The sequence below is a fragment of the Micropterus dolomieu genome, linkage group LG23 (genome assembly GCF_021292245.1).
Source record: "Micropterus dolomieu isolate WLL.071019.BEF.003 ecotype Adirondacks linkage group LG23, ASM2129224v1, whole genome shotgun sequence".
NCBI classification, from domain to species: domain Eukaryota; kingdom Metazoa; phylum Chordata; class Actinopteri; order Centrarchiformes; family Centrarchidae; genus Micropterus; species Micropterus dolomieu.
Window position 1 is genome coordinate 9,945,995 of NC_060172.1, and position 17,731 is coordinate 9,963,725.

At 37.0% G+C, this 17,731-nt stretch overlaps 2 protein-coding genes across 5 annotated transcripts in view; both read right to left on the reverse strand.

Moving 5' to 3' along the window:
* mpzl1l (myelin protein zero-like 1 like) overlaps nt 1-8,994 on the reverse strand; it is a 26,585-nt gene extending 17,591 nt beyond the window's left edge. Inside the window, exons 1-2 of one of the 2 annotated variants that reach the window (XM_046039959.1) lie at nt 8,879-8,994; nt 4,781-4,962 (exon numbers count right to left, since the gene is read on the reverse strand). In XM_046039959.1, the coding sequence (XP_045895915.1) occupies nt 4,781-4,915 (135 nt within the window). In that variant the 5' untranslated portion in view covers nt 4,916-4,962; nt 8,879-8,994. Of the gene's footprint in view, nt 1-4,780; nt 4,963-8,155; nt 8,269-8,878 lie in introns of those variants that run through there. The other variant, XM_046039958.1, reaches the window with a different exon arrangement.
* A 1,273-nt stretch (nt 8,995-10,267) lies between these two features.
* The window catches only part of rabep1 (rabaptin, RAB GTPase binding effector protein 1), a 39,266-nt gene continuing 31,802 nt past the window's right edge, over nt 10,268-17,731 (reverse strand). For all 3 annotated transcript variants that reach the window (XM_046039492.1, XM_046039490.1, XM_046039491.1), the window contains 2 exons: nt 17,238-17,354; nt 10,268-14,849 (listed from right to left, as the gene is read on the reverse strand). In XM_046039492.1, the coding sequence (XP_045895448.1) occupies nt 14,748-14,849; nt 17,238-17,354 (219 nt within the window). In that variant the 3' untranslated portion in view covers nt 10,268-14,747. The remainder of the gene's footprint in view (nt 14,850-17,237; nt 17,355-17,731) is intronic.

A 17,731-nucleotide genomic window follows, 5' to 3' on the forward strand; every position in this document is an offset into this window, starting at 1 on the left:
TCTGTCCAGTTAAATATGGTGTGCCTCAGGGGTCGGTCTTAGGACCCATTTTGTTTTCCTTGTATCTGCTTCCCCTTGGACATATTATCCATAAACATGGCATTTCTTTTCATATTTATGCTGATGACACACAAATATACTTGCCCGTCAGATCCTCAGACCCTGGGATGCTGAGTTCACTTACTTGCCTTTGTGAAGTTAAAAAATGGATGTCAAATAATTTCCTCCAGCTGAACTCAGACAAAACAGAAATCCTGGTCATTGGGTCCCAGCAGATGGCAAAACAAATACTGCCATCTGCTGGTTCCCTAGTAAATCACATTAAGCCTGTGGCAAAGAACCTTGGTGTTTGGTTTGATAGTAATTTAAATTTCGAGCAGCACACCACAAAGCTTGTTCAATCATGTTTTTATCAACTTAGAAATATAGCAAAAATTCGATCTATGTTAACTTTTAAGGACACCGAGACCATTTTACAGGGCTTCATCTCATCACGCCTGGATTATTGCAACATCTTTTCACCTGTTTAACCCAAAAATCTATTGATCGACTCCAGACTGTCCAGAACTCAGCTGCCAGGATTTTAACCAGAACAAAGAAATATGACCACATTACTCCTATTTTAGCTTCATTACACTGGCTCCCAGTATGTTTTAGAATTGACTTTTATTGACCACTTTTAAAGCTCTTCATGGCCTCTCGCCTTGTTATATTTCTGAACTTTTAGTCCCATACGCACCAGCACGCACCTTGAAATCCTCAGGCAGAGGTCTGCTGTCTGTTCCACAGTCTCAACTGAAAACTAAAGGGGACAGAGCGTTTGCTGTCAGGGCCCCGAGGCTCTGGAACAGCCTGCCTGAGGAAATCAGGTCGGCTGAGTCAGTGAACTCTTTTAAGTCCCTTCTTAAAACATACTTTTATAGGAGAGCCTTTCCCGATCTTATTTGATTTTATTTTATCCCTTTTATTTTATTCTATTTTACTAATTTTATATTTATCTTAAACGTGTATTTTAGTCTTTTCAATGTTTTCATGCTTTTATCTTGAATTGTTTTTGTATTATTGTCTTTTGGGTATTATTGTCTTTACACTTGTTAAAGCATTTTGTAACTTGTTTTTGAAAAGTGCTCTACAAATAAAGATTATTATTATTATTATTATTATTATTATTATTATTAAGCACATCCATGAATCTTTCCTGCTTTCTCTGAAATGTTTGCAGAATTGTTCCCTCATTCCTAAAACTCAAACCACATTGACATTAACCATAGCTACTGTTATAGTAGGACAACAACCAAGTGCACAATCAGGTCAAAAAAAATGGGTGGAACTGTAAAGTAAGTCTTATCCTCCCTCAATCTTTCTTTCAGGATCTCTCTCACTGACACACCAACATCCAGCAGAGTCACAGCAAAAAGTCGGTGCAACAACTTGGCAGATTCTGTTTTGTTGGAAACACTAATTTGGCTTTGGTTCATACATTGAGACAGAAGACAGAGATTTTGGTGAAGTCATGGCCTTATTTCTTTTAGCAGTGTCAGCTGTGTCAACACAGGAAGAACATTTTCTATTGTAATGAATTGTTTCCTGTGGTCTGAAGATAGTTTTACTCGGCAATCCGGTTTGGCATCACTTTAACATTACAGTAACAGGAAGAAACTGTAATTTGTGTGCCTGATATTGTACTGAGCTTTCAAATATACTGTACACATTTTCAGCATTTGTTTAGCTTGACTGGAGCTACATCGACATTACAACATTTTTCCATGTAAAAAAATAACTTGCGTCCACATGAAGGTTTCTAGGTTGTTTTGGTAGAGCGATCTCTCCACAGTGAAACACTTGAACAACAGAAAACCTGAGAAATCTCTTCTTCTTTGTCCTCTTTTAAGTTGCCAAACAACAAAACCGTGCATCACCACAACCAACATCTGGTAAGAAGTAAGACAGACATGGCTAACCAATTATGGTTGCAACTAGGGCTGGGCAATAAAACAATAAGGAGAATTATCACGATATAATTTTCCTCAATAACAATATAACAAATGATCAATAAATGTTTGATTTTAATTCATTTTTCTATTAAGATATTTATTTTGTTTAGGAAAATCTTATCATAATGTTCTACCTCAGATTTGTTAAGTGGTCCACTGTTTGGCACCAAGTGTTTGTTCTGACCATAAAGTAAAATTTAAAACCGCGATTAACCATCCGGTTTCTTCAACTTTCACTCAGGAGCAAAAATTAGTTTTTAAACTTCAAAGAAATAATGATTTGACATTTATCGTGATAATTATCGATATCGAATTATATATAAAAAAAAAAAAAATGTATTGTGATAACATTTTTGGCCATATCGCCCAGCCCAGAGTTGCAAAGTTGCCAGACAAAATCAACATACAATGAACAAAATTATAAACACAACACTTTAGTTTTTGCCCCCATTCATCATGAGCTGAACTCAAAGATCTAAGACTTTCTCAATGTACACAAAAGGCATTTAAAACGAGAAAACAAAGAAAAGGCTAGAGACGACAAACAGTTGTCTTATTGTTTGCTACAGAGTTGGTTAACGCTGCTCTGCAGGGTGTCAACAAGTTACAACAGTGGCTTCTCTTACACACTTGGGCTCCAGGAAATTACAGCCCACCACTGAAGTCTGACTAGTTAAATCAAAAATAGTCCCGAAGTTTTAGTTAGGACGGTGTCTTGACACAGTGTACAGGAAAAGTCAAATCAATTTTATTTATATAGCCCAATATCACAAATCTGCCTCAAGCCCCCCCCCATAAAAAACAAGGGAAAAAATGCAAGATACCTCATCAAGGAGGGATGCCTCTTTCAGGATGGACGGACAGGAAATAGATGTTGTGTGTACAGAATAGACCAACATAGTAAAATTTCCTGATGGACAACCAGGATAACAAAATTAAAAAGTGTAAAAATATATTTAGAATATAGATCCAGGAGGATTTCAACCAATGTCAGAAAACACTGTTGATTGAGTTTATACTTGCAGATTAAATGTGAATGCGTGGAAAAAGGCAAGTTCAATATACTAACATTAAGCAAAGACTGCACAGGAGGACGTTAACACAGCCAAGTCCAAATTAGGATGACCAGCAGTGGCAGATATGAAAAAAGCAAGATTTATCTTAAAAAGAGATAAATATACTGCAGATGAAACTTATTAAAATTAGGGCTTAACAATTAATAAAAATCTTGTCAAAGACAAATCCAGTTTTATAATCGCAGGAGGTGCGATATTTGTTAAAGGCACAATATGTGTCAAAATACTATTTTAAATTAAATATTGTGGTGCTGCAGAGATATCATGGCCTACACATCAAATTCAACAGACTTAAGAATACATACTTGTTTGGTATGGATCCTTACAATAATCATTTAAATATGTTTTTTCAATAAAAATGAGAATAATTACATAAAAATTATTATTCTCTCTGATATTGCAAATCATACTACTGCATATATAAAAATATATAAAGCTATATTGGTCTCTACTTGAACTATAGATGTTCTTATCTGCATATTTTTCTCTTTCTGCTGTCAGACAAGTGAACAAGAATGAAATTGTGATTTAATCACGTCTCATAAATAATACCTATTAAGCAGCACTCAATCCCTAGCTGCTGCATTTAGGTGTCAAAAATTATTTTATAATCGTGCCGTCATCACTGAGTGGGCAGCTTTGTTTTGCAAAAAGCTCAGTTTCCCCTGTAAACACTGAAACACCGAGCTGTTGTTTTAAGATGTATACACGCAGAGGCCTGTTTTGGGGGGAGAAAAACATAGTTTTAGTCAGTATGGAGGGCTGAAACTATGAGAAAAAAAATTGTTGACTGGATGCATCTGTTTCGGCATGACTACGCCAATTTAAAAACCCTACGGCTATGTCATTATGTTTGCGGGAGATCACAGCAGACGTGTAAGCCCCCCGCCCTGCCTGGCTGAAAAAGGAGTAGGTATTGTGAAGGGTACATGATCCGCAGTCCTCCACACCCTCCAAACTTTCTCGATTCAATACAGAAGTCTTTGCACCCTAAAGTAAACTGTTCGCTCCATGTAGGACACAACTAAAAAAGCCTTTACATGTGAAGCTCAGTTAAACATACATCTTTAAAAGCACCTACTGTTACTGATATTAAATATTGCACATTGACCGGAGCTCAGCTTCAGTATCTCGGATAAGTAGAATCATAATCACATGAGCAATTAATTATGTTCACTGAAGCTAAGACAGTTTAAGCACTTGACAGTAAATCTTGTTTGTTTGAAAACGACATGAGTGGTGATCACCAGCTTCATGAGTCATTTTGCCGGAAACAAATCAGTTTACTTGCTGTATAAACACTGCAGCTGTCGTCTGAAACCCAGTGTTTACAAAAGAGCTGCGTGTCGTCAGTGTGCAATAAGAATAAGGAATAAACCACAACAAACCATGAGATACAAGGATGATAAAGCATGATAGAGACACAAGATAAATAGACATGAAATCAAACATAACAAATATATAGTGGAAGCAAAAGGATTGAAAGTGTCTGTACAGCATAAATAAATACCAGGCACACAGATTTTATCTAAAAATATAAAATTAACCTATTGTATATTGAACATACATGCATGGCCTCACAATGAGCGTTTACCCAGAGGAACAGCTGAAGCCTTTCTTCATGTGCAAGTTCAGATAAAACAATCGCAGGAAAACATCCTGGAGCTGTGGGAAATCTTCCCAGAGCGGATACAACCAACAACCACTTACCACGTACGGAGCTGTGTAGAACCGATTGTCGGGATGACTCGACTGAAAACTCCAGGTCACTGAGGTGGAGCTGCTGACAACTTCATTGGACTTAAAGGTGCATCGAAGGGCTCCTGCGGTGCCGTTCTGCATCATCACTTCAGACTCTGTGTATATTTCGATTGCCACCGCAGGTTTTGTGACTGTTAACAAAGGGGATGAAAATAAGTTTCCTGGTATAAAATTCTGAATCCACTTTTGATTGGTCTAGTGGTGGGATGGGGATAAACTGTGGGGAACACCTTAAACACATTGTTGTTTACCATTGACAATAAACCAACGTCTCAGTCTGAAATCTAACTAAGGCTGTATTAAAACCCACCATCTCAACTCACAAACAGGATTTCACAACTCTGAAAATCACATCAACAACTTTTATCTTTCGTCACAACAATCACAAGGTAAACAGGAGAAATATGGTGTTCATGCTGCAAAGAAATCTACCAGGAATGTGCGCGTGCATGTATGTGATTGGTCGATTCAGCGCATTGCCAGGTGACGTTGTGTTGCAGCGGAATTTGAGCCAAAATTTGAGCCAGATTCATTGCAGCCCTCCTCATTACAGATTTATCTGCAAATTATCAATTTTTCAATGAATCACTTGGTCAATAAAAAGTGAAAAACACATCACAGTGTCCAAGGAGACATTTTCAAATTTTATCAAGATGTGTTTCTAGAATTTACTGTCATAGAAGACTATGAAACTCGGCAAATACTCACATTTGGAGCCAGACAGGGAGCGCGAACCAGTTCATTTTTTATTTAAAAAATACTTTATTGATTAAGTTATTATCATAAATGTCAACTGACTGATTGAATAATTGATAAAGAACTTATTAAACAGATAACTGACACCGTCTTATGGTGTCTGGCAAGTATCAATGAAAAAATGTCCACACAAGGATAAAACCTGTCCGCACAAGTTAATAATTCATATGTTTAAATTATTTAACATGTGGCTTCAATGCACTAAGTTGTGGTTTCAACTTACTTAATTAATTCCCTCAAATAAAAAGGATTAACTTATTGTAATAGTTAAAAAAAAATGAGTTTGTTGTTTGACAGCTGTCTTTAGTCTGAAGGTGCATACAAGTAACTGAATTATTTCCCTCAAATTAATATGTTAAGTTTATCACAATCATTCCATTTGTCCTCTTCCTGTCTAAACTTTCTCATTGTTTTGTTGCTACAGTGAATGTTTTTTTTAATACCTCTTGTTTACTCTTTGGTGGGCAGCTATGAGCTAAATGCATACATAGCCCCCCTGTGTAGTGCAGTGCAAAGTAAAACTGAAGTTCAGATCATGGACAGTCAAAATGAGCTTATGAGTTTAATACAGCTTTGATTTCAGACCGAGACGTGGATATACATTGTGTTATCATTTATGTCCCTTAGGTTTAACAGATCTGTTTCTGTTCAATTGCAATTACATTATATTACAAAAGGTATGGATAGTGAATTAGAAATATTAAAGCTGATGTACAATCCTGAACAACAACATTATATTACTGAAGTTTTTTGCAGAATCATTGCTTTAGATTGGGTTATATTGGGATTGTAAATGTACAGAACTGACTGCATAACTTACTGATTAATAACTTGTATGGGCCAGCTCTGAACAGGGAATGTTTGAAAGTACACTGACCTCAACGGAGATATACATCTTTGAAAAACCAAGTCACAACCTTGGCAATAACAGAGGCCTGTCTCTCATCAGTAAGAGGATCTAACAGACTTGATGTAGCCTAAATAAAACAGGAGCAAAGACAGTTCCTGTCTTCTGCACTTTGCAAAGCAATTAGACCAAATTCTGTCTAGTTCACAATGACACAGATTCAGACTCCAGGGTAAACTTGTGCATTAAAAACAAAAGAAACGGTCAAAACAGTTTCCAGTCAGTTAAAGATAATTTCACAACATGAAACTGAAGGAAGTGTTTGTTATCCATTTCCTCCTGTCAGATGTCGTTAGTCTGAGATTCAAACCAGAGTCACCAGTCCTCTTTTTCAAACTTCAGGATGTTGCAATCCATTATTTGAAATTACTGAATTTTGTAATATTTCAGCAATGTGTCTATGACTGTGTGTTTATAAAACTATGTGCTGTTGGCATTTATACAGTTGTTTTGCTTTAAGGAAATTAAACATCATTTGGTGGACTGCAGCAAATTATTCCCAGTTCATGCACACCCTTCCTAGCTTACCAGATAACCCCTGAGTCAAGAGCTAATTCTACAGTATCTGCGTGATTAACAAAAGCATATTTATATAATACAAAATACCATATTTGTTCACGTTTCAGCGGAGAATTGTGTGCTGTTTTATTTAACCAGCCATTAGCAATAATGTTGTAGTTTACAGAAGAAGCCAGAATTTGTGCTTACCGTTTATCAAAGTCAACATTAATACAAACTCACGTGTATACAGTTGTGTTGCATAATAGTGCATATTGTATGTATGATTTTACCTTTACAATAGATAAGAGGAACAGGTTAGCCAACGAAATAATTAGACGCTAAGTTAAGCTAGTCATGGTAGGATGTCTGGCTACCTATAGAGCAGATGTGTTGGCACTGTATGTTAATAAAATACAGTAACTGTTATTTAATGCTTATATTAAATATATATTATGCTGTCAATTACTATAAAAAGTGTTAACCTGTCGTGCTGGTAAACATGGTATAAGACTATCCTCCCGGCCAACAGCAGAGATTCACGCCTAACGACACCCTTATTGAAAAACCTGCCATTTTTATGTGGCTTTGTTTATCGCTCAAACACCTCCAGTATTGCACACACTTAAACACATTTTATGTATTACAAGAAAACAATCTTCAAATCGGCATCCACTCAACACACCCAGCAAGCATTACTTCAATTAAATACTACAGTGTAGAAACCGGTTAGCCTCTCTACGTTACGTTAGGTTCTCGGTTGATCCCACCATCACCTTCAAACGTATGCTACTAACAAGGGCGGTAGCCCCCACTCTGTACCAATTCTTATTCATATTTTAGCGAATTTAACTAACGCTACTCCTTAACACGTTAGCTGTAACGTTAACGTTACGTCTAGGTGTACAAGGAGAGTATAGCTAACACTTACAAGAAAAAACGTTTCAGTACTGTTAAATCACGTCTCCGGCTATGAAAGAGACATTAATTAGCAAGACTGTGGACGAAGGTAAGATGTGTAACGTTAACGTTGTGAAATAACTTAACGTTATAACGACAACACATCGCTAGCTAGCTAACCTTTATATCCAACCTTAAATTATGAGATCAAAATCAACCATTTCCACATTTAAATTTAACCCGAGCTGGGCTTCAGTACTCACCTAATGCAATACATAGCGTAAATCCAGTCAATAAAACACGCTTGCAGATAGCATTTGACCATTTTGACTCCATTATGTTTTTGTAAACAGGAGTCGTCCCTGTGCTTTTTTTTTCCTCCACCCTCTCTCCCGTACCGCTGGTCTCTTCTTCTTCTAGGGAAGTCGCAGCAGCAGGTTCACAGTTGTGAGTGCGACTGCTGCCCCCTACATGAGGCTGAGTGCATGGACACCTTGCAGCTGCCACTTAGTGTTCAAGAGAAGAAGAGTACTAGTACAACACTGTAAAAATACTTAAGTAAAAGTGTGTAAGACAGTAAATCAAGGAAATATACATAAAAGATTAAATGTAACACAACTTAATTAAGAAAATTGACCCTGTGACTGTTACAGTGCTATAAATTATTATTATTAGATTGTTATTACTAATGAATTAATGAACGAGTAACAGAATTTACTGTTGTTTTCAACATGGACTGTTTGGTAAATGGTCTGTATTTGTATAGCACCTTTCTAGTCTTTACAACCACTCCAAATACTTTACACATCACATTCAGACAGAGGCTGAAGCAGGAGTGTAAATCACGCTTGATGTGCCGCCTGCCCATCAGAACGGAAATAACATTCATGCACATTCACACACTGATGACACAAGCAGCCACTTGGTGTTCAGTGTCTTGACCTAGGACACTTTGACATAGAGACTTGGGGAGTCGGGTATCGAACCTTTTGATAAGTGGATGGCGGCTCTACTCCCTGAAACCACTGTCGCCCCTCATCTACTGGACGTCTTCTGGATGGATAAATTCTTGTTTTCCAGAGGGTGTACCCTTAATACTTTAGTGATACCCTGACTTTTTCTCTAGCGCCACCATGAGGTTGACATCTGTAGTTTTGAGCGGGGGATGTGATGACAACTATTGGACAGGTTGCCATGGTATTTTGGAAGTTCAAGGTCTCCATTGGGATGAATTGTAAAAACGTTTGTGATCACTCAGCGTTGCCAGATACAAAAAGCCAAATATTTCAAGGGAGACTGTCAGACATTTAATATCCAGAGTGCCAAAAATTTTGTTTCAAACATTTGTGAATCTCAGTGAGGGGTGTTTGAAGGTCTGTGCGCTGGTTCACAATACGTTCATAAGTTAAGTTGACCGCAATGGGCTCTGACTATTGGCCAGTAGTTATTATGCAGGCTACAGTACATACTGCGTATCCTAGCCTAAATAATCCTAAATACTTTTTGTACGATAAACCATTCCAAACAAAACGTGAGGCAAATATACCAAATAATGGTTTGACCACGAACAACTTGTAGAATACAGTAACAAAGAGTTTATAGGAGGTTGTGTGTGCAGACAGTAGCTGTGACCACTTAACATATTTTGTTTATGACTAAATAGGCAACCTTCTATCTAATGACATTCCCATCTGCCTCAGCCGCATTTTGTGTTTAGTGCTAATTAGCAAATGCTAGCATGCTAACATGCTACACTAAGATGGGGATCATTACAACTGCTAAACATCATCCTGTTAGCATTGTCATTGTGAGCAATTAGCTCAAAGCCCTGCTATGTAGCGTGCATAAATGTAGACTCTCCTTGTGTTCATAAAAATGCCCTTTACTTAATGATCAACTAATATAGATAATTATCGGGACATTCAGATTGTGCTTTTCAGCTCAAATCTTCCCAAAGAGAACATGTGTGTGTTTAACATTTGTTTTTCACTGCTGCTCCACTCAAGTGTGTTGCATGCTAATACCAATGTAAAAAGTCAATATTTGGCTAAAAAACAACTAAAAATACTCAAGTAAAGTACAGATACATAAAAAACTACAGAAGTACAGAAACAAAGTATTTGTACTGTACTTATCATTATCGGGACATTCAGATTGTGCTTCTCAGCCCAAATCTTCCCAAAGAGAACATGTGTGTGTGACCAATGTTTGAATTCATGATTTATTTTAATTCTAACAAATCTTTCATATTTCTGTAGGGATACAGTGTGCCGGGACAACATTAGATGTTTGTTTAAAAACCGCCACATATATTACACTGTGATGATGTTGTGTTAACATTAACATGAAGGGAAGAGATAACCACATAACACACATTCAGTGGGCAGAACTTTATGGTAGCTATTGTTTAAATGTCATCGTATTCATCATTCGGCGTGCTGCTCATGCCTGTCTCTCAGCTTATCAGTAAACATGACAATTCCTGTCAACATTTCACATGTTTTGTTTTGTTTTATGGACAGTTTGAAATTTAACAAGTGGATTTGCAGGAACACACACTAGGATTCGACCGATATGGGTTTTTGATATTTAATACTGACGCTTCTGGAGCGCCCCAACATTCAGCACTTAAGTTTGACTATTTTTATGGCAAGTAAGTCCTCAAAAGTATTTAAGACTTCAAGATGTTATTCTTGTTGTTCTGAAATAGCATTACATCTCTGCCAAAACCTGTGCTTATACAATTATTTTAGGAGGAAAGCAGTGCCAATATTATTACATTTTAAAAGGCATAAAATCCATCAAACCGAATCTGGTGTTTCTTCTTTTAACTGGGTGCCATAAAGAGTTTGCTGAATATCAGTCAGCAAACGAGAATATCGGTCAAACCCGAGTACAGATGTTATGTAAAACACATATGATAACAATACTTGCATTCATCACAATCAAAAGGAATGATAAAAGCTGCCTCTGAAAGCTCAAACTGTGCACTCCCGAGTTATTAAGTGGAAACAAAAATATTCAATAAAAGTGAAAAACAGCCGTGGGTTGCTCTTTGTTGTCGCCTCCAAGTTGAATGTTAAATATTGTTATTTTTTGGAAACAGGATTTATTTTCAAAAATAATTTATTGTCCATACTTATTTCAATAACTGACAGTGTATTACAGCTTAACATATATTGTGAGGTTGTGAAATTTCAGTTTACATGTATAGTCACTATAGTCACTGTAGTGAAACAGATTTGTCAGTAAACATGGGTTAGAATTTAAAAATACACACAGTCCTCCTATAAAACAACTTATTATACCTAAAATATGCACAAACATATTTGCACCTTTGAGTGCACTTTATTTGTTGTGACTTTCTATTTATACTGAAAACTAAGTAGCAGGTAGTACACAGTGTGAGCTTTCAAATCATCATATTAACATTTATGCCAATCATTTTTGGGATTTAATGTACATTTTTAAAATAATCCAGCAACGTTAGATCAGAAATTATTCAATAAAAATCAACTCTTAAACATGACCACAACGAATTAGTGAATGTCTGCGATGACTGCCGAGGAATCCTCACATTAATGCCGTATGGGCCAAATTTGTTATTGTAATAGATGAGTGACGCTTAATGTCACAAATAAAAATGAAAACACACCGAGCCAGTAATACAATAAGGCGATCAGAGAAAACAACGTGCAGGATTCACACTGTAAAATTTCTTACTTTAAATTCTCAGTAATGCGCCCGAACGCAGCCGCTCAACCCACAATCATACAAACCAAACACATACAGTTCTCTGTCAGTGCAACTCAGGCTGGCTCGCCCACACATCCACATCATCTCATAACACATCGCATGACTCTATCATAAATATCAACTCAAGATATCTACAGTATGGACATATGCAACATAAGGAAATGGAATACATGCAGGTCAAAAACAAAAAAACAGTGATAAACATGTCCTTAAACCATACAATGCTGCTGTATGCATGTTTTTATATACGTGTATATATTGTGTGCAGTTTTAAAAGAGAATCCCTCACTCTATGTCAGGAGTATTTTTTTTTTCCCAGCGGAAGAAAATTAATTCAGTCTCATATTTTTCCATATTTGCAACTTCCATGTGTGCAAACATTCAAAGAGAGTGCAGAACTTGTGAGCCATGATCTTTAATCAAAATAGTGCCAAGTCCTGGGAAATTTACATCCTTACAAGTTTGAAAACATTAAAACTATTAATTGGGGAGTCACAAAAATAAAAATGTCTCTGTTTGCACATTAGAAGGATGGTTGTTGCAATTTCCCTGGTATTATCATGAGTAATTTTCCAATCTTACCAATGATAGTAGTCTTTATAAGTCTATTAATACCAAATCATATTCCACTGTGGTCATTTTGACAACACCATAGCGCAGAGACACAAATGCGGGCTATAGCAGCTGACAATGTACCACCTCTTGAGTTGTGTAATAACTTGCGGTTGCCTAAGTTGGTTAAATATATAATAAAGCTTGAGATGAAGCCAAACCATAAATCCTCCTATCAATATTCTTGCATTTTTTATTCCATTAGGGGTGAAAAAGGTTTCTGGGGAAGACTAATCCTGATGCACCAAGAGTTCCAGCGTTGCTACTTCATGGACTCCACCTGTCTAATTAACTGTGGTTCAAATCCTTCTCTTATTCATACTGTCTGGATTAAAATTGATAATCAAAAAGCCCACAAGGCAGCTGTTCATTTTCAGAATGGGTTAAGGCCTCAGTCTGCTTCAAACAAAGCGCCTTCAGTCTGCAACATCACCTGGGCTGCGTCTGACAACTTTCCAGACAATCACACCCTCTTCATGCAGCCACTGGCCAGGTGTGTGTGCAGATGTGAAAGTAGCAAGGTTTGTACTTTCTTCACTAATACCTCAGTCACTTCCATATGAACAACAGAGTGAAACAACTTGAGTGCCCTTGTGGAGAAACTAAAAGAGTCTGAAAATGTGTGCCGTTATCCCCATTTGAATGAGTTATTGTGTTGAAAGTACAAAGATTCTTGTGTTCTTTTAAAAGCAGCCATTCAGAAAATGTACAAACACTTTAGCCCTTAGATGTGGTTAAATGACATGTCAGCATGGTTTGTTTTGAAGCCTACTGACCTTCTAAGGATCGGGTTATACTCGTAAGAGACTAGATAATAGTTTGAATATGAGGATAACGCTGTACATTTTCAGACATTTTAGATTTTTTTACTCACTAAAAGTGACAGAAATACCAGTAATTTCATGTACTTTTTCTTATAGGAGCTGAGAAAAAGGTTACGGCTTGAAGTGGGTGTGAATGTTGAATTGTTTGTTTCAGAAAGTTGCAGAGATGGCTGGACACAGAGTTCCCCTATCCAATGTTGGAGAGTTGTGAGGGGAGGAGGTTTCCGAAACTATTCAACCATCTGATAAGCAGTTCTGTTGAAGCATACTGGCAGGTTTAGTCATGTAGCAGTCTGAACTCTTGTACAACAGTTTAGTGACAGATCTTCTGGGTGTTTAATTTACTTGTTCATCCTTTTACTATTTTTCTCATATCAAAATAAATTCACGGTTTGCTTCTACTGCACTGACATACTTAAAGTGAGCCGACCCCTTCAATTAAATCCCTTTAGTAGCTTCACAGGTAGCAGAATTTCTTGTAGTGATGAATGAACCGTTTCATTGCTCATGTGTCATATGAAAAGTCAGCTGTCCTTTAGTTGTAATTTTACCCTGAATTTTCCCAGTCAGCCAGAAAAAAATTCTTTAGGGCGGAGCAGGGAGGTTTAGTTAGTTCGCGGCTAGTGTTTCTCCCATTTGGAAGTGTCTGTTAAATAAGGCGTCGCCCTACCAGGTACTGTGTCCACTACGACAGAAGAGAAACACCTTGTGCCAGTGTTGTGATAGTGTGCTCTTTCATCATAATTTAAAAGCTGCCCACTGTAATTAAAGCGCTTTAGAATTACATTAAGAAACTCTAAAGGTCAATTCAAAAAAGGCAATCAATAGAAAGGAGCAAAGTGTGAATTAAAATCAATCATTTTCCGTATCCACTTCTTGTCTGTTCTCCTCCGCCTAACCATTTCTTTACCTCACATGAACTGGGTTTACTAGCGTTTCAATGGTTTCCTTGACAATGAAGTGTGAAGTTGAAAAATAAAATAAAACTTTGAACAAGACAATGTTTCTTCACTGTATTTAGGCAGCTTTAAAAGAAAAAAAAAAATTAAAAACGAAGAACAAGAACGAAGCAAGATACAGTAGACGATGTTTAAGAAATGGAGGGTATTGCTCAAACTTTGTTATGTTCCTTTTTTTTATCCCAGTTATGTATTTTCCTTGAATTTCCTTCATTGTGTCTTTGTCATCAAAAGTCACTGGAAAATAGCCAGAAAAGGGAAAAGAACAAGCGAGTGGAACAAGGATGTGATTATCAACCTCTTGGAGAACAGAAGGATGCACCCATTTGTTTCCTATTTACCTGGAAAGAAAAGTAACAGATGAAAAGTGCTTTAGAAGATGACAAACCCTTTTGGTTGAGCTAATACAGACAGTCATATATACAGTAGAAACAAGACACAAACAGACTTCCAACTCCTCCGTCCAGAGTCACACATTTAGTTATTTACATTTTTTTAGTAGTGTTTTTTTCTTCATTATTCTATCCATCTTCCACGACTCTTAATGTACACAAAAGGCTCCTCGCGCCATGTCTGTCCTTGTCCATCCAAACTTCTTCTTCTGTGGTTAGGGGGGGTGGGGGGGGTCAGATCAATAATGTTATTGGGCCAGTGATAAAGAGAAAGAGGGGAAAGAAACTGAAGGCAGTTTTCACTCAGTGATATCATGTGTCTGGAAGCTGGTTGATGTCAGTGAAGTTGGTGTCATTGAGGATGATTTTGATTCGATCCAAAGAGTCTGCCTGTCGTATTCGTTCCAACTGTACCTGCGGACATGAACAAACATTAATTGATTAATTTAAACTTAAAAAAATAATAATAATAATCACACATTTCAGTTTCAACATAATTCTATGTCTCTTTTAGTGATTACATTGCACTCAGAGCTGTTAAGCTTTACTCGCAGCAGTGAGTGCTATGCAGCTTTTATTTTCCCCCGGGTTATGCCTCTCAGAGTACCAACATGAAATCTTTATTTTTATTTACGGTTAAGAGAGGGGCCCTGAAAACTCTGTACACTGCAACTTAACAAAATATCGTCACCAATTTGACAATACATGCGCAGCATTTAGAAGGAAAAAAAACGCTGCAAAGTGATAAAACACAACAAGTACAGAAATGCTGCAAGTCACGCAGAACACAATGGAAAACAACAGTTTCTGGGGGACAGTAAAAGGGGATGGACATGTTAGGAGACACCTGGTACATGTTATTTGTTGCTGTGGTTTGTGGCTTCATAAAATTTCTTGATTCAGTAACTGTGTGCTTTGCAGTGTCAGTTTTGCTTGTGTTTTCTCACTTGGTAGCATTTTCAAAATGTGTTGTGAAATTGACGATGTTTTCTTCATTTCTTGCGTTTTTGTCTCATTGAAAGTCTTTTCTTAAGATTCAGTGCGTTGAGCTCTTTGGGCCACCGTATAATACTCACCAAAGAATACACTAGAATTGAACAAAAATAAAATCTGAGCCAGTAAAGGACACTGCTCTTTGTAGTAAATATGCAAGTATAATATTTATTCAACATAAAATATAGGATCTCCATCAATGAAGTATTAATAATACCACAATGTGCATATCATTTCAACATTTTTTATTAGACTACCATTAATTTGCAAAGCCTGATAATTAATTTTCTTTTTTGTTGTAGTTGATATCTGGCTGAAGAACCTCTGATTCTTTTATGTCATATCTCCTGATGGACAGAAGCAGACCTATCATCTTTTTTTGTTCCACACTTTTATTGTCATACCTTGGCGCCTACATTACCCACAGGCCCCAGGTGTGTTATGCCATTCGTTGTGGTGTTCACCCTACATGACTAACCAGCGATGCGGGGCCACACACACTTAACGAGCCTCTAGCCTCAGGTAGAGATGAGGAGCGGGCTACAGTGGTCCTGAAAACCCACTTCTTTCTCTACACCCTCAGATTTTTATCCATTGTCAACATACTTTCAGCAGGCACTGACTCAAGTGACATCATGTCGTAATAAATTATATGTGGATGTGGTGCGGGGAAAACCTACACAGGCCGACAGTTCAAACACTAGGTGACAATCCTCCTTCCTTTAATATATTTTTTATTCCAGTTCAGTAACACTTGTGTGGCGAGGCTGTCAGATGATGTGTCATCAACAGAGGACATGAATATCATTTAATTCCAACCAAAGATGACAACAGCGCCCTCGCGGTTAAAGAAATGTATTTTTAAAAGCCAAAATTTTTTTTATGGGTCTAACTATTTTGATAATCTATTAAATCATTTTCGTTTGGTAGTTTTCTTCATTGTCTGGTTCCAGCTTCTCCAAAGTGAGTATTTCTGCTTTCTGAAGATGTCACATTGGGCTGGACCATTTTTCCCCCCATTCGATTTTACATTTTATAGACTAAACAATCTCTGTGACATTCTTCATTTCAAAAGTGAAATTAATCATTAGATGCAGCTCTTCAATGCTACATGAAACAACAAAACAGTTTACTTTTGTTCGTTTAACACTGTGTTTCACATTTCACGCTTAAATGGAGCTTAACTGTTTACTTAAACCATTGAAGCTATTGTGTTACGCTAAAAGCTTTAATTCAGTGTAAAGTACTTGTTGAATTAAAGCTCCAACAAAGTTAAAGTTATAAACAGCATAACCTTCTACAGATGCACGCTGAAGGATAAGGCTGACAATATTCTTTTTTTTTAAACAAAAAGTCAAGTCAAAGCCAACCATGAATTAGTCTATCAATACCTATTTGTTCCTACCGAAGACGTAAATCTTTAAAAACATTTTTTTTTGGCAAACAAACAGGAGTAGATTTTGTTGGGGACTATTTCAAGCTGTAGATCAATCCACATTTGGTGCTCTAGTTTTACAGCAGTAGGATGATGTATGTGGGATTGAGTCAAAATAAACTACAGTGATTGTGTTAATGGTAATGAAGGAATGTTTCCAGTGCAGCAGTGTGGCGCATTGATGTGTTTTTAATGGTCTTTGAACAACAACAACAACAATCAAGCTCTGGCACAGAGGAAGAAGATATATCAGGCTACACAGACTGTGTAGACAAAATGCTAATGATCAAGTCATTGCTCGCTTTGGTCTTTTTGTGGGATTTGTTGAAAATAAAAAGAATATCAAAGTCCATAAATTGGAAAATCCTCCTTACCTGAAGGGTCTGAGAAAGTTTGACAAAATCCTTCTGAACCTGCTCGCTGACGTCCAGTTCTGTTTGCAGCCGCTGTGCTTTGTCTCTCTCGTCAAGGACCTGACTCTCTAGTGCACTCTGCGGTAAAAACACAAACACATGGACACGCACATGGATGGATAAATTCAAGCTGGCTAAACGGAGCCAATAGGCTCCAATGAAAAATCATCTATGTTACTGAAGAACTGAAATAAATATTTAAGTGAAACACATTTACTGAATAATTTAAAATGATGCAGACTGTGCATTACTGGTCGAGTGAACACTTTAGTGTCATCACAGTAATTTACAAATGGCTTCTAAAGTGCTGTAAAACGTTTACATATAGGCTTTCTCTTGCATGGAAAGAACATCATGCTCAACTTCATCTAACACACTACCTCTTTCTATCTTTTATAAGGAAATATTATATATTGCACCTAATTACTACATTCATTGAAGCATTTTCTATAATT